Here is a 24,371-nt window from a genome sequence, read left to right as displayed (position 1 = left end):
CCTTTGGGACTATGTTGGGGAGGGCATATATCACATTCATTACCATGTACCCCCCAGACCCCAGATATATTGCATTGAATACAGTTGATCTTCAACAAGTATGTATTGAATATATGCATGAATAAATGGTTATAAAACAATAAAGTGAAAAGTGACACTGAAACAGTTACAAATAAATAGCTAATTGAGGGTATATGAGGGAAAATTTATTTCAGCTGGAGAGTACAGGGAACATTTTACAAAGGTGTAGAATTTGATTTGTTCTAAAGGAGAAAAAGAGGATGTTCCAGGCAGAGGGAATACATGAGGAAAAAGAGGAGAAAATAATAGAATATGTATAAAAGTAAAATTATATTTTCAGATCATAAAGTATTCAAAATATAGAAAAAGTGAGTAGGGTCTCATTAGAAACAAGAGACCTTGTTGCAGATAAATAGATGAACGTATTTTTTTAACCAGAAGACATATTACACTTATTGAAGTCAAATTGTTAATATAATTCTTTTAATCCTTTTTACTATGGAAAAGTACAATCACAGAATAAACAATGATCCCTGTACCCATATCTAGAGTCAATAGTACCAATTCAGGCTATGTCTTATTTCATCTATACCCACTCACTGCATCCCAATATTATTTCAAAGCAAATCACAGACATTATACAACTTAATTTGTAAATATTTCTGTGTGTACTTCTAAATGACAAGACCCCTCCTGAAAACATAACTACATTACCATTATCATAATTTAAAAAGTAATAATAACTTATTGATGTCATCAATATTCTGTCTATGTTCATATTTCCCTGACTTTCTCATAGCATGTTTTATAGTTTGTTTGAGCAAAACATGATCCACTTAAGGTCCATACATTGCAATTGGTTGTTATATATCTTAAATCAGTCTCCTCCACCTCCCCTTCCTTTCCTATCATCTCCCTTCCTCTTAATCATTTTACTACAGAATGAAGCATATATGAAAAACACTCAAAACATATGTGTGAGTTAATGAATTAGTATAAAGCAAATACTTTTAAAACCACCACTCAGGTCCAGGAATAGAACATTACCAGTCACCCTTGAAAGCCTTCCACATGCCCCATGTCAATCACACCTTCTTTACTCTCCCCCAAAGTAGCAACTATCTATACCTTCATAGTGAAGTCACTTCCTTGTTTTCATGTACGATTTTATCACTCATATGTCCTTAGATACTATATTCTCATCCACTCTAGTGTTTTAAATGTTCTACGTTTCTTTTAATCTATACATTCCCACTCTATGCCTTTCATTTTTTGCAATTTATCTGTTGACTAACACAAGATATTTGGCCTGTAGAGTGTCTCACAATTTAGATTTTGCTGATTGCAAACGCATGGTACAGATCAATACATTCCTCTATTCTCTATATTTCCTGCAAAATGGCAGCAGGATCCAAAGGTTTTATCAGACTCAGATTGAATCCATTTGGCACAATTATAGGTAATATTGTTTTCTTTCATCAGAAGAAAAGTGGTTGTTTCTCTCCTTATGATATTAACAGTCATTGATGCATAATGCTTAGATTTAGTAATTCATTGGGGTTTGCAAAGTGATTATATACTTTTATAAAAATACACTTCCCTGCACTATGTCATTACTCAATATATCAATACATTTCTTATAGAAAAGCAGAATAAAATCTTGGCTTTTTTTCTCCTTTATTTACTGGTTTTCAAGGTAACGTTTTTATTTCCTATTCTCATTCAAATGTGGCCATATTTTGAAATATCATTACGAATTTATGGATTTAAATTTAATTCATTAGATTCGACCTACTGCAATTAATATCCTTACTAAATTGTTAAATTTAAATTGTTCCATCTTTGGCCAATGGAAAACTCTTAAAGTTGGCTCCCTAAGTCACTTCATTAATGGCTTAAACAGAGACAGATACTAAAATTTTCAACTAGGATTGTAGAATTGTCTATTTCTTCCTTCAATTTTGTCAACTTTTCCTTCATGTATTTTGAAGCACTGTTATTAAGCATATATACTTTTTTATTATTTTCATGCCTTCCTGATGAGTTGACCCTTTTATTATTCTGAAAAGTCCTTTCTATCTCTGATAATATTAATCATCTTACAGTCTACTTTATATGATATTGGTATATCCATTCTAACCTTTTTATTTTTATTCATCATTTATTTTTGATCAAAATTTTTTCTCCAGTCCACTTTCTTTTAATCTTAAGGCATTATTTGTTGTGTTTATTTTCTGTTTGCTCCTCTTAGTTTAGATTTATTTCTGAAATAATTAATTTTCTTCTAAGTTTTTACTGAGTTGTATAATTTCTGGAATTTTCTAATTTTTATTTGTTATTCTCTCTCATCTTGCATCACTTCTTAATGTCTTTGTGCCAATTTTTGAAACAGTAGGTTGCAATAGGTCGTTCTGGAATGCTTTTATTTTTTTCTATAGAAATGTTATTCTGCTTCTTATTCTCTTTTTTTCTTATAGCTTCGAATGGGATTTTACCTTGATTCTTTTTGTTGCTCATTATTATGTAAAACTAGTTTTTCTGAGCTTTAGGATTTGGCAGGATTTTCCAATTTCACAGAGATCCTTCTTAAAAACTACAGTCTTGAGATTTCCTGATTCTGTTCTGCTCCTCCATTCTCAGCAGGTTCTCCTTCCTTCCTCTACATTACCCTGATCCTGTTTATTTTGATTCCATTCCTAGCAGTTTTTCCTCAGTGTGGGTGGTTGTTTTTCAGAGTTCCGAGGCACTAGAACTATTCCAATTCCTTCAAAATGTCTTGCTATAGGCTTCTTGGACTCACTCTCTATTAGAGAGCAAAATTTCATCTGCTATTCTCAAACTGCTTCACCCACTGGCTTTTTGGGGTTTCTCCTGTTCTTGAGCCTGCCAAATGCCATATTATTTCCATCAGCTTCCTTCTCTATAGACTCTGATTCTATATGGTTTGTACTGGTGATTTATCTCACTTATTTTACTGAAAGTGATTCTTATGCATAACTTGTCACTGAGTTTTGTTTTAAATGTTTTTCAGGAGTTTTTGGCTTTGGCTCAGGTGGATATTTGAAGAGATTAGAAAACTATGCTGCTGCCCCAAGTGTCATCTTCCAACACTTTCATATTTTGATTAAATGCTTTTCAAAGCTCTCAGATGTGTAATAGACCACAGATCGACTGTGCCCACAAAGGAAGGCAAACATGAAAACACATACAAATAATAAAATACAGTACTTATTAACCAAAGAGCTGAAATTCACCAGATGAATTAGCAGCTTCTGACTTCACTCAGCAGTGAGTAGAAGTGGGCAATATTTCTCAAATTGTATTTCACAGGAAGTTAATAGAAATAAGGTAGTTCTGGTAGTCCAGTGAATGTAATTTAAGACATGGTGGGTTGAGGCAAAGCATTTCCACCACTTCCTTTAAAATGGTACAAAGTGAGGAAGCAGTAAAACATTTGTATAAAGTTATTAAGGAGGAAATGATGATGAGAAAAATCTGTTTCTATATTAACTCAACAAATAATCATTGTCATTTTAGAGAGGGTAAATGCCCTCTAGTTTGCTTACCATATACCAAGTGATGGTTGGCTTGACACTAGAAGGAAAAAATCCATCTATGTTTGGACAAGTGATCTTCTGAACACCATATTCTAAATATAATCTATGCACTGGAAGTTTCATGGGAGAATTGAAGCAGCTATCTTTTTGAACCACTTCCAGAGGAAATGCAACTTTGCTGCAATATGTAGTGTTCCTGAAAAGAAAAATATGCAATGAATGGGCAGTCTCATTTGCATTTGTTTTGATGCAGCAAACACATTAAAATGAGCTAAGTGAAGTACTGCTGTGTATTGAGACTTTATTTATATATTGAGTTCATGTAACAATTAAATGTGTTATGGAGGTATTTCCTATAACAACTGACACAACAGAATAAAAACAGACACAATTAGCTACTATTGATAAACTATTTAGATTTTTAGATATGTTCCTAAACATACATATGTATGTGTGTGTGTGTGTGTGTGTGTGTGTGTGTGTGTACTCATATATATAATGTTTAATTTTACCCTTAAAACATTCTTAATAACACTCAGTACTGGTAAGCCACAGGTAAGAACAGCATATTAACTCATGGTTGATAATGGTATAAACGAGTTCTGGAAAATTAAATATGTTTCCAAAAACATTTTTAAAAGCCTTAGCCTTTGCCCTTGTAATCCTATTTCTGGAGATTTTTTCACATGATAGACATAGGAAAAGTGAGAATAGAGAGAGCACATGATCAAAAATGCCCATCCTGTGCTATATCAGCAAGGAAGATATTGGAATCAGTAGAAAAACCTATGAAAAGGAAGACTGTAAAAAAAAATCATGGTACAACCATCCAAAGTTATTGTACACATATATAAAAAAGTCAAGCATGAAGGAAAAAACTAACAAACACATAAAACATGTTAAGATGGCTGGGGAGGGACTTCCCTGGCAGGCCAGTGGTTAAGATTTCGCCTTCTAGTTCAGGGGTTGTGGGTTTGATCACTGATCAGGGGACTAAGATCCCACGTGTCTTGTGGCCAAAAAACCAAAATATAAAACAGAAGAAATAGTCAATAAAGACTTTAAAAATGGTCCACATCAAAAAAAAAAATCTTTAAAAAAAGAAAAAAAAAGATGGTGGGGAACTGTATTTATACCTTTAATGTTTGTGTAAGTCATTTCATCTGCCTGGAGGGTTCTTCTTTTCCCATCACCCTACCTTTCACACGGAGGTCTATGTCATTCTCTACACACCCCATATTTAAATTAGGACTCTCATCCTCTCAGCACCTTGGACAATTCCTTGATTGAATTTATCATAGTTCAAAGTCACGACCATATGTGTTTTCTTTTATTTCTTGCATCTAGTGCAGTGCCTAAACTTTCAGTAGGCACTGAATAAATATTTGTTGGATACATGGAATATACATAAAACTGTATTACATAAAGGAAAACAATAAAGGGAGTATAGATAATAAAAATAAGTGATTTTTTAGGGTGATATGTAAATGGGTCATTCATTGTCCACCCCTTTTTGTGATTTCTATTTAAGACATATTACATATTCAATAACTCATGAATTAAGACTAAATCCAATGGAAAGTGTGGGAGAATTCACTACCCTCCCCAAGATGGGAGGAGAGAGTGTTTATGGATGACTTATGACAATGGTAATAAGGTGGAAAGGGAGAGTGGCAGGCACAATCTTTACCTACAGATAACAAAAGGTCTTCCAAGTAGAAGCATCCTATAGGTGGAAGTTATAGAAGGTAAACTTCAGCTTAATAAGATACATTGCCTGACTATAAAATCAAGTGATGAACAATGAATGGACTGACTTTTCCAGCTCCGTAAGTCAAATCTGGATGTTATCTTAATAGAGGTACTGAAGCAAGAATACAAGCAGTAGAATCCTGAAGGATGAATCTTAACTTTATTTTCTTAATGACATCAGGCCTATGATTTCACATGGTTCAGTTTAAGGTCATTCTCAGTTTAGGAATCACTACAGGACAATGGGAAGCTTCTGGTACCCCCACCAGATAAGTTTAATTCAAATTTTCTTTAGAAGATAGGCAGACAGGTAAATTGAAGAGATGGCAATCTGGAAATTGATAAATAACACTAAAGGTATACTCAGGCCTAGAGAGTCATGAGCCCTACTCCTATAATATAAAAGAAGGTTGGAAAAGTTTGGGGGAGAGCTCTAAAGAAGTAGTGGGTTGCTAAGGAAAAAAAAAAAAAAATAGAGATACTGAAGCACTAGAACGCATAGTAGAGACCAAGGTCAACCAGAAAGCTACTGATGACCCTTCCCCAGGTATTTGCCAAGGTGTATGTGTGAAATGTTACTAGATTAACAATTGCCAAAGATGAAAAGGAGCTCAAAGAACATTTAGGCCAGCTTTCTCATTGTGTGGGTATAGATACCAAAGCTGTATTAGGGTATAAACAATGGGCACATGAGTATTTCAGGCTCCTTGGAAGCTCACATCCCAGTCTAGAGTTCACTCCAATAAAATTAAATAGAAGGGGTAAAAGCCTCAGAAGGGACTTAAGAGGTTACAAGGGACTCCCAAAGCCACAGTGATCAGTATGTTTTTTCTGTGATAGAGAAGTCCTTTCTCACTAAATCATAACATTGTTTAAATTTATCAAAACAGAGTCATAGTTCTCCATCAGAGAACAGTTATAACATCCATGAGAGACAAGGAGCATTCAGAAGAAAGTCTGGGCTTACTTATTATTCTGTTATGTTCTTCTGTTATTGTTATGTCATCCAGCTCTATCACTATGGGCTGAATTGTGTCCCCCACCCCAAATTCATATGTTGAAGTTGAATACCTTAGAATGCGACTGTATTTGGAGATAGGTCTTGAAAGAGGTAATTCAGGTAAAATGAGGTAATATGGGTGGGCCTTACTCCAATATAACTGATGGTCTTATAAGAAGAGGAGATTAGGACACAGAGGACACAGAGGTGAAATGATGTGAAGACATGGAGAGAAGATGTCTATCTACAAGCCAAGGAGAGATGAATGAAACCAACCCTGTTGACACCTTAATCTTGGAATTCTAGCCTCCAGAATTATGAGAAAACATATTTCCATTGTTTAAGCCACCCAGTCTGCGTTATTTTGTTATGCAAGCCCTAGGAAAGCCAATGTACTATTAAATAGTAGGAAACTATCTTTAAAAAAAAATTCACAACCCAAATGGGAGTTTAAAAAATAAAATAAAGCCTGGAAGCTAAAAAGGGACCTCAGGAAAAAAAGTAGCCAAAGTACTAAGCCTTAAAATGGTTATTTTTCAGAAGGACCCTCAATGTTTTCAAGGTGTTTTTTTTTTTTTTTTCCAGAGGAAAAACAAAATTAATCTGTTGTAAAAGGAAAATAGGTATATTGTGAAGTAAAATGCAAAACGTACATGAACTTTCAGAAAAAAAGTGGATTTGAAAGAAATTTTGCAGTAATGGTAGGGTGCTTTGGATTATATCCTTAGATTCCCAGAGATCTGGTATTCATTTGCTTTTTAGGGAGATTTTGGTGGAAAAGTTTGAAAAGCACTGTTCGAAGTATATTTAATGCCTCTCAGATATTCTTTCCTTTATATGGCATCCTGAGGCTTTATTTGTGCTAGGTACTTAAAAAGTTGCCAAGAATAACAGATATGAACGGGTTCTACTGCCTGCCCTGTGCATTGCCCAGGGAAACAGATACACCTTCAGGTGAGGCAGAAGTGGAGGCAGATTCATGTCAGGGAAAGGGAACAAATGAACAAGCCTCCACCTCTAGACAACCCTGATGTATGTCAGGTTTGAAAAGGAACCACCTATTGAGAATGTTCTCGGAAGCTCAACCATTTTCTCTGCACACCTCTTTCAGCTAACCTCAGCTAAGCCAATGAGGTGAAGTGTAAATCTTTCTACATGCTTCCTTCTTCCCCTTCCCACCTTCACAGCCCATGCATCGTTTGGAAAACGGTTCAGGAACAAAAGGGAAAAGAGAAAGTCACCGCAAGGGTCAGGCTACCTTAACATGCAGGTATAGTTGCCCGTGTCATTGAGGAGTGTGGGCCGGAACCAGAGCACATCTTTCTCCTTACTAATGCGGTTCTCAGGGAGGCGGAAGTTAATCGGTTCCTCAAGGTCCCGGTCCTGCCTTGTCCAATACCAGATCAGAGTAAGGCCTGCTGAATGGGCTGTACTGTAGTTATATTTCAAGAAGTGTTCAAAGAGTGGGCACTTGATACGAGCTGGCTCATCTTCATACACTTGGATCTGCCTCATGGTATCTAGTCCCCAGTCATCACAGCGTTCTGGAACAGTCAAAAAGAAAGAAAAGGCAGATGAGTCATCTCATCTCCAGAGAACACACCTTCTCCTTAGGATACCCCAGTATTTTCTGAACCCTCTTCTCGGGTCATATTCATTAGCCTCTTTCTAATAAATGCATGTAATAGACAGCTGTGGTGCGAGGAGAATTCCCCTCATTCATTTATTATCTTTTGACTATCTATTGGATAACAGTGTGATCTGATAGCTTGATCCTGTTGAATCCTACAAAGTATGGGGGAGAATCTCACCTGGAAAAGAAATCATGTGCTCTTTCACTCCTCTGGGGACAAAAGAGGTTCTAAGGAGAAAATTGTAACTGAAATGGCAACCCTCTAAGATTCCCAGTTCTCCCCTGGTCTTCACTGTCCAATAGCAATAAAATGCAAGCCACATAGTTAATTTTAGGTGTCCTAGTTGCCACATTAAAGAAACAAAAAGAAGCAGGTAAAATTAATTTTTATAATGTATTTTGTTAAACTTGATATATCCAAAACATCCCAAATATTGATAAGCTATTTTATACTTATATTCTTTTTTGTAATAATTCTTCCAAATTCAATGTATTTTACACTTATTGCACATATCAATTTGGATTAGTCATGTGTGTCTACTGGTATTAGATTAGACAGCCAAACTGACTACAGTACACAAGAAAGCTTCCTAGTAAATAAGAGACCACATGTAGTAGAGCTGAGGCACCCTTACTGACAGCCGCACCCTCCGGAAGCACAGCTGTCAGACCTCTCCACAGCTGACCAAAGACGTAAGAGCAAGCTCAGCCTATATCAGCTGAGCTGAGCTTATGTCACCAGAACCACCCAGACAAGCTATAGACTCATGAGCAATAATACATGTGTAATAAATTAAATGAAGTTTATGATCGTTTGCTGGGTAACATTTTGCTAAGCCTAACGTTTGCTAGGCTTATCTGCATAAGCAGATAGCTAACAGAACAACTAAATTAGGGACTACTTTAATTTTGAAAAAAGCAAAGAATTTGAAGCTTTATGACTTGCAAAATGTTTTGTAAGTAAGTAATACATTTCTAAGTAAATAATAGACCTCTGGGAAATCTAACAAACTGACTTTTCCAAGAATCAACAAATTTTCATTGTTTACAATTGCTACGCTTCATTTAGAAACATGTTTTAAAATCCAATATACAGAGAAAGAACTGGAAAGATCAAAGTGTTGTTCACATTAATACAAAGTGATAATAAAATATTTTTTATTAAACATCTATCATAACATTCTTTAAATATATTTTCATTAAAACTGCATAGTTGCAGAATTAGCTCCTTCAGTTTACAGGAAGTTATAACCATAGTTTTTTCAGTTAAACATGTCAGACTGAATACATGCATCCAATTTCACTGCTTTATGAAACTCCACTAAAACTAAAATAATTTTCAAGACGTAAACCCAAGTAATAGCAATAACAAGAGGAAAGATAATAGCAACATCAAATGGACAAGTGGTGACCAGCTTAGCACATTTAAAACGAAAAATCCTAAATGAAGAGGGGAGAGCTGGAGAACAAACCAATCTGAAATGCAGAATGCAGAAAAAACCCAGGAGGAGAAACTGTCAGTATCAAGATAAGTAATCACTAGTACCATACACTCAATATTTCTGGGTTCTCTTACTAGGCATATTGTAAGATTGTACTTTTATGCCCTTCTGAAATAAGGGGATGCCATGTGACTCACTTTGGCCAAAATGATGTACTGAGTGTCACCTGTGTTGAGTGTTTTAAGGGCCAGAGTATATTTCACCATGCTTCCTTTTCTTCTGCCTTAGCAAATATGAAAGCATAGACATTGAGACTCCCTTAGCTTGGTTCCCTTGATATGGATGACACACAGCAAAGCTTTGCTATTTTAAGTCATAGAGAATTGGGATTTGCTTACTACCAATATGAATAATCTATCCTATCCTGGCAAATGCAACCAGATACCTTAAAAATAAGCACATAGGTGGGACAGTAAAATAAGGAGAATTGGATGAACGCTATGTCAAAAAGTGACATCTTTGGTTCCAACCCCACCCTCCTAGCACTCAGTAACCTTTCCCACTGAGCTCCAAGGATAGGAGCAGGCAGACCTTTACTCTCCAGGCAGCAGAATGAATGAATCTTCTCTAGAAAATCTGACTACTTTCAGAAGAAAGATCTAACAATCTTAGTATCAGAGGTTTTTTTTTTTTTTAAACTTGTACAGCCATATCATCATATCATCCAATAGAAAAGCTCAAGGTTAACAAGTCCCACATTCACATTTAGAATTTTTAATCAGCTTCTTAATCACTTCTTCTTAAATATGAACAAACAGCCCCAGGAGACATCTGAGAAAAATCTCTACTATAAAAGGTAACATCCAAAGAAACATTGTAAAAGAAAATTTGATAAAACCAAGATTATTCAAGAAAAAGAAATCTTTTAAAAGAAAAACAAAAAACTATCATTAACATACTCAGAGAGATAAGGAAACTTTTATATTCATGAAGCAAGAACAGAATGATATAACAAAGGAATATTCAGAGAAAAAAAGTTTATTAAAATTAAAAACATGATTGAAGAAAGGTAAAATTTAATAAATGGTTTATTTGGAAGTTAAATTTGAGAATTTTCTAAAAAGTAGAGTAAAAAAGAAAAATAGAAAATAGAGAAGAAAGTTAGACCAGTCCACGAGTCTCAACATCTCAATAGTAGGATCCCCAAAAGAAAGAAAATAAAAAGAAAACTCTCCATTAAATAATTCAAAGCAAAAACAAATCTCAGAACTGAAGTCATAACCTTCTAAATTAAAAAGATCTGTCAATTGCCCCAACACAGTGGATGAAAACAGACTTACACCACAAAAATATTTTTTAAAACTGTGGAAAAAGAAAAGATTATATAAACTACCAGCGAGTAAGAAAGAGGAAAAAAATAGTCACATACAAAAGACTAGGAATCAGAATGGCTTTGCAACTCTCAAAAACAAGACTGGAAACTAGAAGATAATGAAGCAATGCATCTAAAGGAAATTTATTTGCAATCTTGAACCTTAAACCCAACAAAACAATCATGTGTGAGTGACATTTTCAGACACATAAAGACTCAGTAATTTTATATCCTATGTGCTACTTTTTCAAGAAGCTTCTGGGAGATTTGTGCCAACAAAATGAGAGAAAAAACAAGAAGAAGGAAAACAGGAGATCAAGGAATAGGGGATCCAATTAAAGAGAGAGGGGAAGGGATTCCCAGAATAACAATGCAGGATATCCCAGGAAAGCAGCTATGCAGTAGGGCTTGGTGGTAAATCAGTGTAGATAGAAAATGGAAACCCCCAATAAAGAAAAAATAATTGTAACTGATGGATTATCTGATTAGATTAGCACTGTGAAAAATGATGCTGAAGGGTAATTGAAAAGTATGAAAATGGTTACCAAAGGATACTAATTAGAGTAAGCATATGAAAGCAAGGCAATTCATAACTTCAAAAAATAAGAAAGGTAACATAATCATAGTTCGTTCATATCTGAAGACATATTAATTGAATGATTATTGATTCAACCAAATATTGCAATAATATTATATAGAGAGGTATGAGTAAGGAAAGCAAAGGGGATAGCACTTTAGAGAGTCCTTATTTACTATAATTTTAAAAAGTGAAGAGATAACACATAGGGTTGACTAAATGAAAAATAACAATATACACAAATTGGTTAAGAAACTATAAATAGGAAATGCCAGAAAAAATAAATAAAATCCTCAAAAGTGGTTGTCTCTGAAGAAGAGAACTAGTAGGAGCAGAGGAAAATTATGACAGAAAGAATACAATTATTTTGGTACCCCTTTAATATATTGGCCTTAAAAAACCTCCGTGCATGACTTGCTTTGAAAATAATTAAAATATTAATTAGAAAAAAAAAAAAAAAAGGAAGGAAGGAAGGGGGAAGGAAGGAAATATCCAATGTGTAATACAATTGGCAAAGTCCTTCTCAGTGTCAAACCATCCTAATCATACCTATTTTCTGTGAGAAAAAAGTATTGATTTTGTTTTTTAATTCCAAAATTTGTATTAATATGCATTGGCAGGACATTCATCCACTTTTAAATTATAAGATATAGTTGAAAGAGACAGAGAGAGACAGTTGGCAGCTGATGGAGTCTGGAACTGCACTATATTAAGTTTGTTGTCTGGATGAAATAAGATGCTACTGCTTTCTATATTTCATAAAAATATTCTTTATGCTGTTCCTAAAGGCCTCTCTGTCAAGAGCTTTAAACTATTTGCTCAAATTTGAATGATTTTAGAGGCAAGTCTATAAAATGAAAAGTATCATTCTCCTTGCAACCCCACTCAACAATACATCTCAATTCAGATCACCCCAACTTGGGTCAGTAGAACACAGTTCTGATATCATGGCTCACTTTTAACAGGAACACTGGTAAATTGGAGAGAAGGAGGAAGCCATTCTGGGGGTTAATGTTACCTTGATTAAAGGAGACTTTTGGATACCAATAATATAAATTGTTACTTTGGCCCTGGGAAGTCTTTATGGCCCTGAACAATAATTAACACCAAGACAGATGACAAGAGACAGGTGGATTTTTCTTTTGTAAAGTAGGAGAATGTTAATTGTGAAAAGGGAGATGGAAAAAGAGAGCTAGTGTAACATAGCAACCACAAGGATATACTCAAGCAGACCAATCTTGGAAGAAGTATGAAATGGAATTTTGGTTATCACTGGGGTAGACTGTGGCAGAGACTGACTAAATGTTCATTAGTCCTGTTTTCTTTTCCTCGGCCCATATGAAACCTACATATCCTTAGCAATTGGGTGGGGGCCATGTGATTTGGTTCTGGCCAATGAGTGTGGCCAGAGATGCTGTACAACTTGAAACTCCCAGCATAATCTTTGGTGCTTTCTCTTTCCCTTCCATGGAACCCTTGAAGAACAGAAATTTTTGAAAAGTGCAGCATCACAAGATGGAAGGAGCCCGGATTCCTGCCATCAGTCAAAGCAGAGCTTCTCAGGAAAGCCATCTCACTTTCAAAGAGTTGTCACTGTGTTAAGCCAAATCTCTATTGTTTAAGCCACTGAGATTTGGTGGACATAATTTGTTATAGTGACTAGTATTGACTAATAAAGGAAGCCAGAATTTTCCTTTCATAACATAACAATAAATCAAGAGCAGACAAGAGTTATTTTTAAAATAGCATATGTTAAAGGCCCTTACATACTACAATTTAAATACAGGTCAATCAATATTTTTGGCTAATTCCATAGACTTAATATTTTTTCAACCAAATTAAATGCAATACAGGATCAAGGGGAAAAGATATCATTATACCCGCTACGTATCTCCCTTATGGAATGTTTCATGGGCCAAATGCATATATCTATAAAGTGAATCAGACTCCTCTATAATAGGGACCAAAAACACACATATTAGTATTCATGAACATTAACAAAAATGATATGATTTTTATTGAGTTTTTTCTTTGCCCATTTGAAATTAGTTCTGTGGGTTTTTTAACTTTCTCTAGCCAGCCACCTGAGGACATTTTGTCAGAGGTTTTTAAATTATTCAATGAACAAATAAAAATAAAATCTATGGCAACGGGCTGGAGCGTCACGTAATACCAAATTAATTATACGATTCACTTCAGGCACCAGCCGAAGAAAAGACTGGGGAAAAGGCTGTTATGCAAATAGATTTGTCTCTAATAACAGCAAAGGGAATTTAGCGAATTACCGGCACAACGAATTACTTTTTTGTTTAAAATGTCCCTTCTTAACCAGTTTACTCCATAGTGGAAATCCTCTGTAAATTGGCCCCTCATCACAGGAGAACTACAAAGTCATCATTTCCCTCAGCCAAAGGATTTCTTAAGGCCGGGACGTGGTGCCACAGAGGACTAATGGAAATGTGCAAAGCCGACGCAAAGCCAAGTCACTGGAAAATCCAACCCACGCTCCTGACAGCAATTAGCATTTATATAGCAGGGTATACATTTTAACTAATTAATCTCACAACACCCTCTTGGGCTTTCATGCCCATTCCCACATTACATGCCAGGAAATGAAGACAGAGAGATTAATTGACTTACTTTTGCCTGAGTGGTAGCACAAATAAAAGCTGCCTGAACATAGATCTGGGAGGCTTGTCCCAAAGCTATGTTCACACATTCAAAGCAAGATATTTCCCACAGGAAAGCTACTCATATTTTTGTATTTACTAAATATTTACTCAAAATCTGCTGTGTTGTGTGCTATGGTAGAGAGACATGCAGATATAAGAACTCAAGAAGCTCAGGTATAGGAAAAAAAAAAAAAGAAGAGGAAATTTTTTTTTTTTTTCAGTTCAGAACAAAATTTTAATTTACAGATTTGTATATTAACCTCAGGCAATCAATATGTTATTGTAGATACTGCTGTCGAAAGGAAATTTTTAAATATTGGAAGACCTAGGTTGAATTAATTTCTGTATGTTATTATTTTCCCTGTGCCACATACTTGCCATATGACTTTGGAGAAAATGCTTCCCTTCTCAGACTCAGATTCTCCATGTGTCATATGCCCATCTTATAGTGCTGTATGGAAAGCAAAGGGCCAGACATATGAAAGGAGCTCAGTACATATTAGCTGGATCTGCATGGGTCCTTGTCCATCAAGAGGTTAACAATCTTGGAAAAAGAAAGACATAGATGCAGAATTAACTAAATGAAAATAGCTGGTAGAATGAATGAATCAACTGTTAAAACAGGATTCTAGGCAGGATTATAGTCATTACATTAGTATAGTATAGATAGTATAGTATAGTATAGTGTAGTATAGTATAGTATAGTATATACAGGTGTGGGTAGAGAGGGTAGTCCTGAGATTGGGTTGAGATGAGAACCAGGCCCTTTTAATATCCCATCTTAGAACCCAATGTGAATGAAATCACCTTAAAAACACCCATCAGCACATTCTATCTAAGGCTGAGGGCAGAGACTAAGTGTAATGGAAGGGCAGAGACTAAGCCTGAGGGTGACTTCCTCTCTCCAGGTCTATGGCAAAGACTGTTAAACATGTCCCACATATCATGTCCCCACACCCTTCTTTTTCTAGTGTATGGGAATTTTCAGTTGGGCACATAGCCATTCAGAATAAAGGCTATATTCTGCAGCTTTCCTCTCACCTGGATATAGTCAGGTGACAGTTCTGGGCAATGGGATATATTTGAAATCCTCATGTGGTAGATTCCAGAAACTTTCCTTGAGAAACACTGACATATCGTATGTTTCCTGTGCTCTTGCTACCATCCCATTTCTTCCATCTTGCTGCTGGGAACATGGATGTGACAGCTGGAGCTACCTTATGGACTATAAGAATGAAGGCCACACCCTAAAGATGGAGGAATGTGAAAGTGAATGGAGAAGGGACCTTGAATAAGTATGGAGCTGACTTATCAGCCCTGAATTTTCTACCTCTAGATTTTACACAGGAAATATGTATTTTTTAATATCCTTGCTACTGAACGTGTGATCCATGACCCACTACCATCATCAGCATCCCTTGGGAGCTTGTCAGAACTGCAGACTTCCAGGCCCCGCCCAGACCTAGCAAATCAGAATCTACAGTTTAACAAGATCCCCAGGTGACTCCTATGCACATCAACATTGGGGAAGTATTAATGTATTTTTGTCTCCTTATTCACAGCCGATCATCATTCTAATTGATAAAAATGTCTTATTTCATCTCTTATAACAAGTGGGTTGTTGAACTATTTCTGAGGTTTTATCCACCCCATGATTCTAGGTTTTTGATTAATATTTACATTGAAAAATATATTCCTTTTTGTTCCTCAGTGGAAAAAATACTAAAACTATCCAGATATTTTTCTAGCAGTGTCCTATTAATTAACCACCAGTTTTCAAAAACAAAAGAAAAAATCTACGAACTACATTTCCTAGAGTATGATTTCCGTGGAAAAAAGATGACTAAAACTTAGATATTTTTTATTCAGAGGAGAGCTACTCAAAGGTCTAGAAAATGTTGCTGAAATTTAATAGTTGTCAACCTAGCCATCAAAAGGAGAGAGAGAAGTTCCTGGTGGGGGAGGAAAGCTGGAGTGGCTGTGAGCACCCATCAGACATCCTCAGGCTGCTTGTACTGTTCAACAATACTGAGCTACTAACTGGCAGATGGCTTTCCTGGACCAGATAATTAGACACACCTTACTCCCACCAAAGAAGGGAGTTTTCTTGATTGAGTAATTTAAAAAAATAAGAACTAGCTCTGAGCAGATGATAAGATTTGTCAGATAAGGAAAGAATGCCAAACTCAGAAAGTGGGTTGGGGGAGGGTGAAGATCCACAAGTTACAGCTTCAGCTTTGCAGAGGTTGTTAGGGTCTGTTGCTACAACAAGTTTTATTCCAGATAGTGTACAATGCCTCCCTCTGACACTGGACATTTATCTTTACACTGACCTAAAGACCGTTATTTTATATCAGTTAGAAGTGGTAGTCCTCACAATGAAAAAAAAAAAAAAAAAAAGTAGAGAAAGTCATTACCAGGCAAACATGAAAATAAAGATGAGAAGAGGTGAAAAGGGACAATAAAATCTCATAGATGAAAACAACCAAACCTATGAAGTTTAAATCCAAAACATATACCAACGTAGGTGATACTTAAAGTTACAAAATCAAATCATCTGAAGGATGATGTAGAGTTGAGATCTTTCAAAGTCTAATTATTGTTATAGGACCAGCACTCTAGGGTCTATGAACAGTTTGGTTTTCATTCAGTCCTGCCATGTAGCTGTTCCTCTCTTAGTCTGTGAACATGAGTGTCACTTTCTACAAAGTTTTCCCTGTGGCAGAGGACTTGAGAAAAAACCATGTGTGCTCTAGAAATGTTTACAGTTCTCAGGTCTACAGGAGCTGCTGAAGGTCTCCAGGCTCACTCTTCGTCTCCATCAAGTCATTTCCCAACTGGTTTTTGCAGCACCAACAAAGAGACCCTTCATCATCATGAGTTAAGGTCCAAGAAAGGTCCAACAACCACCCTTCCCGTTGCTGTGCATAATAAGGAGGAACATGGAAGAGCATCATCTAATAGCTACCTAGAAAACGCTTTGCTTTTCTCACCAAAGTGGCAGTAGGGGTTAGCAGGCTAAAGAATGGATTGTGGGTGTGCTGCCTCTTTTCCTTCAAAAAATCACTGTAATGAGCATCCTCATATGGCTGAAGGGAATGCTTTTCTTTGCAGGGCTGTTGTGACAGTAAGTAAACGGGCTTATGTCAAGTGTGGCACAGTGCGCTAGGGAAACTCTAAGCAGTCATTAGCTGGTTTTTATGTTATTTTCCCCAAGCAATTTTTTTCTAATCCATGATTAAGATGTAAATATCCAATTACTATTCTCATATAATAATCAAGCAACTTTTACTCTCTTCATTTTCATTATTACACAATATTTACTCAGGGTCCTATGAGTGCTAGGGCTATAAACAAAATGTAGCAAAAAACAAGGTCTCTGCCTTCAAATTTCCATGCAAGAAACAGATCCTCAGCATTGGAAGTAAAGGTATTTTGGGCAGCATCATAGAATCTCAGAACACAAGGGTCTTAGATCTGGTGGTAGTCTTCTGTTCCAGTACGATAGCTGGTAATACCCCCATTTTACAGATTAGGTGAATGAAGCCAAGAGAGGATAAAACACAGGTCTGAGAGATGGGCTAACAATATATGATAGAGGGAGGGAGTGACCAAACCTGAAACTCATATCCTGAAACTACTTTCTCTATGGAGTCTCTGGAGTCTGACAACCCCAGTTCAAATCATTCTGCTACTTGCTAACCATGTGAGTATGTGCAAGTACAGTAAATATTCCTCTATCAAAGAAGGCTGGTTTGAAGACTTAAGAGACAATGTTCTTTAATGTGTTTAACAGAGGGCTATTCAGTAGTCCTTACTATTCTTAATATTATATTCCTCTCTTTCTTGATTCCAAACTGAGTATGGACAATTTCAAACTAAATGTGGCCCAACAAATGTCATCATTTAACCTATGGGGACTCACCTCTAACACAGTGTTTGAGGGTGTTAGACTAGAGGGGAGTTTTTAAAACATTTAGAACAATCCTCTCATTTTACAAATGGGGTAACTAAGCTCAGAGAGCTAACTTGATGAATGGCATAGAGCTCATGAATGGCAAGCATAGAATCACTTCTTTTCGGTCCAAATGTCACGTTCTGTCTACTCTAACATTCCAGTAAAATGCATATCTACACAAACATTCCCAGTTGGTCTTGGGAATGTAAATAGCACAATAGTATATTCTCCTTCAAAACAGAGGTTGAAATAGGCAAAAAAAGCAAATCCAGGAAGATTGAAACAGATAACAGTAATACTGGAGCATAGGAGGTAACTCTACATGCGTTCTACGTAATCAAGCCACCCAATTCTCCTCCTTTTCTTTTTACAGGTGAAGAAGCTGATATATGGGATATGGGTCTTATCCTTGAGGTTGATACTCAAGTAAAGTAGGTGGCAATGTTGCCCATAAGTATGGCACTCGGAAAGAAAGATCCCATACCCCAGCTTCCTCACATGTAATAATACATGAAGCAAAATATGAAGCTAATGTAAGTACCTACCTAGCAGACCTGTTGATAGGGGTAAAGAAGATCATATATGTGGTATTATATGCTTGGGTGCATAGTAAGAACATAATAAATTTTAGCTACAATTATTATTTTGATTTTCACAGATGAGGGAATTGAGACCTGGAAAGATAGCAGGAAAAAGTATTATGTGCATTTGTTTTTGAGTTTTTATTGCACTTTACCAGATCCAGGACAGAAAATCCAAAATTAAATTTGAGTCCTAAAATGTAGAACGCAGGCTAAGCATAAACCAACTTCTTAATTAGTAAAGACAGCCAAGCAATCACTTTTCTCCATGATGAAAATTTAAAGCCCTCCACATACTCAAAATGTCTCTATAACCCTCCATCCCCACATCTCACGTCCCACATGGAGGGTGAGGGGGGCTTGTTCCGTGAAAGTACATCAGGGGCCTTCAACTTTCAATTAAAAGCTATATGATTCCCATGCCTCAAGATTTGCAATCATATTCTATAAACAACTACAAAGTCAAAAAAAAAAAAAAAAGAAAAGAGCATTTTGTGAGCCTTGCCAGCAACCTCCTCAGAAATTCTCAGGAAATTGCCTGGAGTGAAAGGGCGTTTGAGATCTTCATCACCTGCCAGGGGAAGAGACAGGGGCTACAATCCTGCCAGTACATTTAAGAGAGGCATCACCTGTGAAATGCCAGTGCAGTCTCATTCAATTTTAATAATGTGTCAAGCATGTAGATTTTTCTTGAAGGCTGGTAGTGACAAGCAGGAAACAAAAGATTCTGATAGAAAATCAGGTGAAGCAAGCAACAAAAGCTGAGCATTAGAAATGGGGTCTGGGAAACGTCTGGCAGTGAATGACGATGGGGCAGTAGGAAGAATTCACGAGGTAGGGGTTCCGAGTGGCTGGGCTTTCCGTGGTCCCTCAGGAAGAGAGCAGTGTTAGCTCCCAAGGGGAGAAGCAAGGTCTTGGGAAGATAAATGCCAAGGTTAAATCACGGGCCAAGTTTCTGAATGTTTAAGCCACCCGTAATCCACTATGCATCTGAAAAAAACACTATGGGTTGGAGCTGGAAGGGGGCCTTACAAATCATCCAGTTCCAGGACACATTATACTGATTAGGCTTTGAGACCAGAGGGATGAAGGAATGCCTGAGTGAAACACTGGGTTAGTACCAGAGGCAGGATGAAACCTTCCAGATTCCCATATCACACATGACTTCTGCCTATAAAACCAATTACAGAAGAGAGTTTATACCACACTTACATCAGTTTCTGTTTTTCTTTTCTCCTGGCATATCAAAGGTTGAATTTTTATGCTTATATTTATGCTCAGCTTCTTGAGTCCCTATAGGGTTGAGAACATTTGCCTCTTACATATTTATTGCTGAAGAGAAAGCAGAAAACACAAACCAACTTTCCTGAACTCCAGAGCTCTTGAAACATAGGAAGCAAAATGGGAGAATACATTTTCAATATAGGAAGCAAAAGCAAACACCCCAAAGAAATCAAACGTAGAAGATTTTAGCTAATAACCCTACTATTATCAGCTCTCTTTCACGTGATACACACATTCTCCACTGACACTCACGAGGGGATACATGCCAGTGTTCTGATGCTGAAAAAAAGCAAATAATTACCATAAAGTAGAAAAATGAAAATAAGAGAAAAATAGGTGCTAGATCAGGAAAAGGGTCTGCAGTCATACCAAGAAGGCTTTTAGGAGCTTCAACATACAACTTTAACTGTCCATGTATATATCTGTTTTGTGTGCGTATGTGTCTACCCAAGGTACACATCCCAAGGCAAAACTGTCAAGTCAGGGCACTCTTCTCTGGGTACTTTTAGCCTCCCAATGCTGTGGTTCCCTGCCTCGTGGAGAAAGTCATAATGGAGGTGGTTGATTAGAAATGGCTTTTTATTTTCATACTCTTTAAGTCAGTAAAATGCCCCAAACTTATTACTCAGGAATCAGTGCCTACTTCCCCGCCCTCACCACATCCAAAGATTATAAATCTGTAATTGTTAACAGAGTCCACAATAATTTATACTTGACACGGCAGTTTCAGACACATCGTATTCTTTGGTCACGGAGGTAGGGGTTGTTGCCTCGTTTGGGGGTTTGAAGAGGCTCAGAGAGCGACATGGGAAGCTCACAGTGCTATTGGGCAGTAGAAGTTTCTGATTCCAGAACCAGTCCTCTCTCTAATGATCCTCTAAGACTCTCTGGTATCATACTCAGTCCTTTGGCTTCTAGTTTGGAGACTATATACAATCTTCCCTCAAATACTCCATTCACATTGATTCTTGAGCATCTTAAACCATGTTCTTTCTGTCTTACAGCTAACTGCTGAGACTTTTCTTTGACCGTAGAAATTCATCGTCAGACAGATATCTTTAAATTTCCTTGCCATTCAACAGAGTTCCTGAGGTACATCTAGTAGTATTCTTTATGGAGAATAACAACACAGGATCAGGAGACCTGATTTCTTGCACTAACTCTGCCAGTGAGACCACCATTATTATAATAATTACCACCTAATACTGAATGCTTTCCATATGCCAGGTATTAAGTGCTTTACATTTATTGTCTCTTTTAATTCTCATAACAACTCTTTCACATGGTTTTATTATTGTCCCCATTTAACAAATGAGGAACAGGAGCCTTAGGTAAGTAAAAGAGTATCTGCAGGATTACACAGTGTTAAATTAACTAAACAAAGAGGTCATTAGACTGAGGTGGCTGTAATGTCCTGGAAGCCTACTTTCGCAAACCAAAACCTAAGCTGGAATGCTTCAAGGTCAAGAAAATTGAAACCTAAGGACAATCACTCACAAACAGCCAACTGGACTTTCTCAACTAATGCAACCACTTAAGCTGTAGCCAATCAAATACTTTCCTTGTCTTGCTTCCACCTCTTCTCTATAGAAGTCTTGCCCCTGGCTCCCCTCTGTGGAGTGCTCCTAACTATGTCCAGTTTGATGCTGCCCAATTTGCATCGATTTTTGCTCAAATACCCTCTTAAAATTTAAAAATTTTAATATGCCCCAGTTTATCATTTAACAACAGCAAGTAAGCGAGAGAGAAGGATTCTAACACAGATCAGCTTCATTCCAGGGTCTAAAATTTAACCATGACTGTGGCCAAGTAACTTCCCTTTTCTTGGATTTTATTTTTTCATGTATAATACAAGGAAGTAAAACCAGACGATCTCTAACCCTTTCCATCTCTATAATACGATGGGTTTATAATCAGTGCTAACTTCAACAGTGTTTTCTAGCCTGAAACTTAAAAATATAAAATCAAGCCAGTTTTTCAAGGACAAGAGTGGGAGTGGGTGGGCACTTGTTAATAGAAAGTGGAACAAACTGAATGAGTCTCTTTAATAAGGAGCATAAAATCCATGATTAGCAGCTTCCAGCATCAGAAGACACATTCACAGCCAAGAGGCAGTGGGGCAGATCACATCTGTCTGAATTAAAGAGTGTCATCATGTAGTCTTGTTTCCAGAGGAGACTCTGAAGCTATCTTCATGCTCAAGTTTCTCTCACAACACACACTTTTGAAAAGCAGAGGAGTCAGAAAAGTCAGCTTGTCCTCAAAGGCAGCTCCCTCAGGTATTAGCTGCCTCTGTCTTATTAAATATGGTCAGGCATGACTCAGCTCCCCTATCAACTGTCTGGGACGGAGAACATTTCATGCTGGTAGAAAATCACCTTAAGCAGAACAATGGAAGGCATTTAAGGTACACAGTTAGGACTGGGTTGCTTATTACTCAAAATCAAATCACCCTTTTCTTATTCTAGACAGGAGAGCATAATCACAGCCAAGAGGGAAACAAGACTGCACTTGGCTTAGAACACATCGGATCACCCTGTCACCTCCAGTTACAACTATCAGCCACTCAGACACCTCTTCTGTCTGGTTCACAAAGCAAGGGGAACCGTGGGTTATGCCATGTCTTTCAATCAATAAACCCTCAGTGAGAACCTACTACATGCAACAGTTTATAATCGGCTCCAATGGGGGGATAAAGACACAGGGAAGACATGGTTTCTGCCCTCAAAGGTCTCACTATCTGGAGAGGGCAGACAGCCAAATAATTAATCTCAATGCAAAGCAAAATAAAGTAAATGCGAAAAAGAAACAGATGCAATGTGTCATAAGAGGGTAGAAGGAGCTCTTAATTCTGACTGCAGGGGAGGGTGGGGAGTTCAATGAAGCCTTCACAGAAGAGATAGCATCTGATTTAAGCCTGAAAAATGAAGAAAATGTGTGCTGACAGATACAGAGGGAGGAATCCAGGCTGATGGAACATTGTAAGTAAAGGCAGGGAGGGCAAGGGAGCCATAACTGGTCTGTAGGTCAGCTGGGGTTGGATTACAGAGGGTGGGATGGTTTAGTTGAGCATGAGAGTGGGAGACTAGGATTATACAGGGTAAGGAACTCTGACTTATGAGTGCCACATATTAATGATAATTATGGCACAGATGAAGACTGGATTGGGAAATACGTTTGTGCTCCCTGAGGCTGTCTGATGGTTCACACACACATGCACCTCCACAAGTGTCAAGAATGAAATTTCTTTATCCACTTGTTATCTCTGCTTTTACTTATACAAACCACAAATGATGACAAAAGAGACAATTACAGTAACCTGGGCTCGGGGGATGTGGAGGCAGTGAAGCTAATCACTTCTGAGGTGGTCCTCTAGCTCCACAACTGTTGGATTAGAGGACTATGATTTACCAAGATGAGAAAGACATTGCCTAGTGCCTGTTCCTTTTCCATCCCCCAGCCCCCCTATCATCACTGATCATACATCACTTTTCCATCCCCCAGCCCCCCTATCATCACTGATCATACATCACTTTTCCATCCCCCAGCCCCCCTATCATCACTGATCATACATGGGGCTGTAGAGGGGGCAGCCACTTTATGACAGTTTCTGGAACTTCATTATCCAGAATTTTTATTGCTTCTCTTTTGTTGAGTCTGTGCTCAAAATATTTTAATAACCAGAAGCCTCAATGAATGGCAATGCTCTGTAGTATAGCACACTGTCTATACATCCCTTATGGTACTCAGAACATCAGCTCGTGGGTTATAGATGATTAGATATCTGGAATCTCTTTCCAACTACCTAAAGTTTCCTTGTTAATAGGACAATTGTCCTTTTCATCTCATACCCCACCCCAACCCCCATCTCCCCGCCATGCCTGAAAAAGCCAAGAATCTCTGTAAACATGCAGAGTGAAAAAGAGAATAGTGGTAGATTCAGTGACAGGCCAAAGAATAGGACTTGAAAATAACTGGAAAAATTAAAGATTAGCAAAATACAAGCGACAGATGAGAAAAAAAAATTAAAAATTTACACATCTGATGGGACTTCCCTGGTGGCACAGTGGTTGAGAATCTGCCTGCCAATGCAGGGGACACAGGTTCCACCCTTGGTCTGGGAAGATCCCACATGCAACAGAGCAACTAAGCCCGTGCGCCACAACTACTGAAGCCCTACTGCTCTAGAGCCCACGTGCTGCAACTACTGAGCCCGAGTGCTGCAACTACTGAAGCACGCATGCTTAGAGCCCGTGTTCCGCAACAAGAGAAGCCACTGCAGTGAGAAGCCTGTGCCCCACAACGAAGAGTAGCCCCCACTCGCTGCAACTAGAGAAAGCCTGAGTGCAGCAACAAAGACCCAATACAGCCAAAAAAAAAAAAAAAAGGAAAGAAAAAGGAGCTAATAAAAATAATAAATAAAATAAAATAAAGCTGCCTCTTTAAAAAAAAAAAATTACACATCTGATAAAGGACATATCCAGGATATATAAAGAACTCTCAAAATTCAATATGAAAACAA

The 24,371-nt window shown here is 37.3% G+C and overlaps 1 protein-coding gene across 5 annotated transcripts in view; it reads right to left on the bottom strand.

Annotated features, from left to right (window-relative positions):
* The window catches only part of LOC118894663 (interleukin 1 receptor accessory protein), a 123,011-nt gene that overhangs the window by 39,296 nt on the left and 59,344 nt on the right, over positions 1 to 24,371 (bottom strand). For 4 of the 5 annotated variants that reach the window (XM_036851072.1, XM_036851076.1, XM_036851075.1 and 1 more), the window contains 2 exons: positions 7,589 to 7,874; positions 3,588 to 3,774 (listed from right to left, as the gene is read on the bottom strand). In XM_036851072.1, coding sequence (XP_036706967.1) covers positions 3,588 to 3,774; positions 7,589 to 7,874 — 473 coding nt within the window. Of the gene's footprint in view, positions 1 to 3,587; positions 3,775 to 7,588; positions 7,875 to 20,082; positions 20,105 to 24,371 lie in introns of those variants that run through there. The other variant, XM_036851074.1, reaches the window with a different exon arrangement.

Source organism: Balaenoptera musculus, chromosome 4 (genome assembly GCF_009873245.2).
Source record: "Balaenoptera musculus isolate JJ_BM4_2016_0621 chromosome 4, mBalMus1.pri.v3, whole genome shotgun sequence".
NCBI lineage: Eukaryota > Metazoa > Chordata > Mammalia > Artiodactyla > Balaenopteridae > Balaenoptera > Balaenoptera musculus.
The sequence above is the reverse complement of the archived record's forward strand: the minus strand, read 5'-3'. Positions and strand labels throughout refer to the sequence as shown.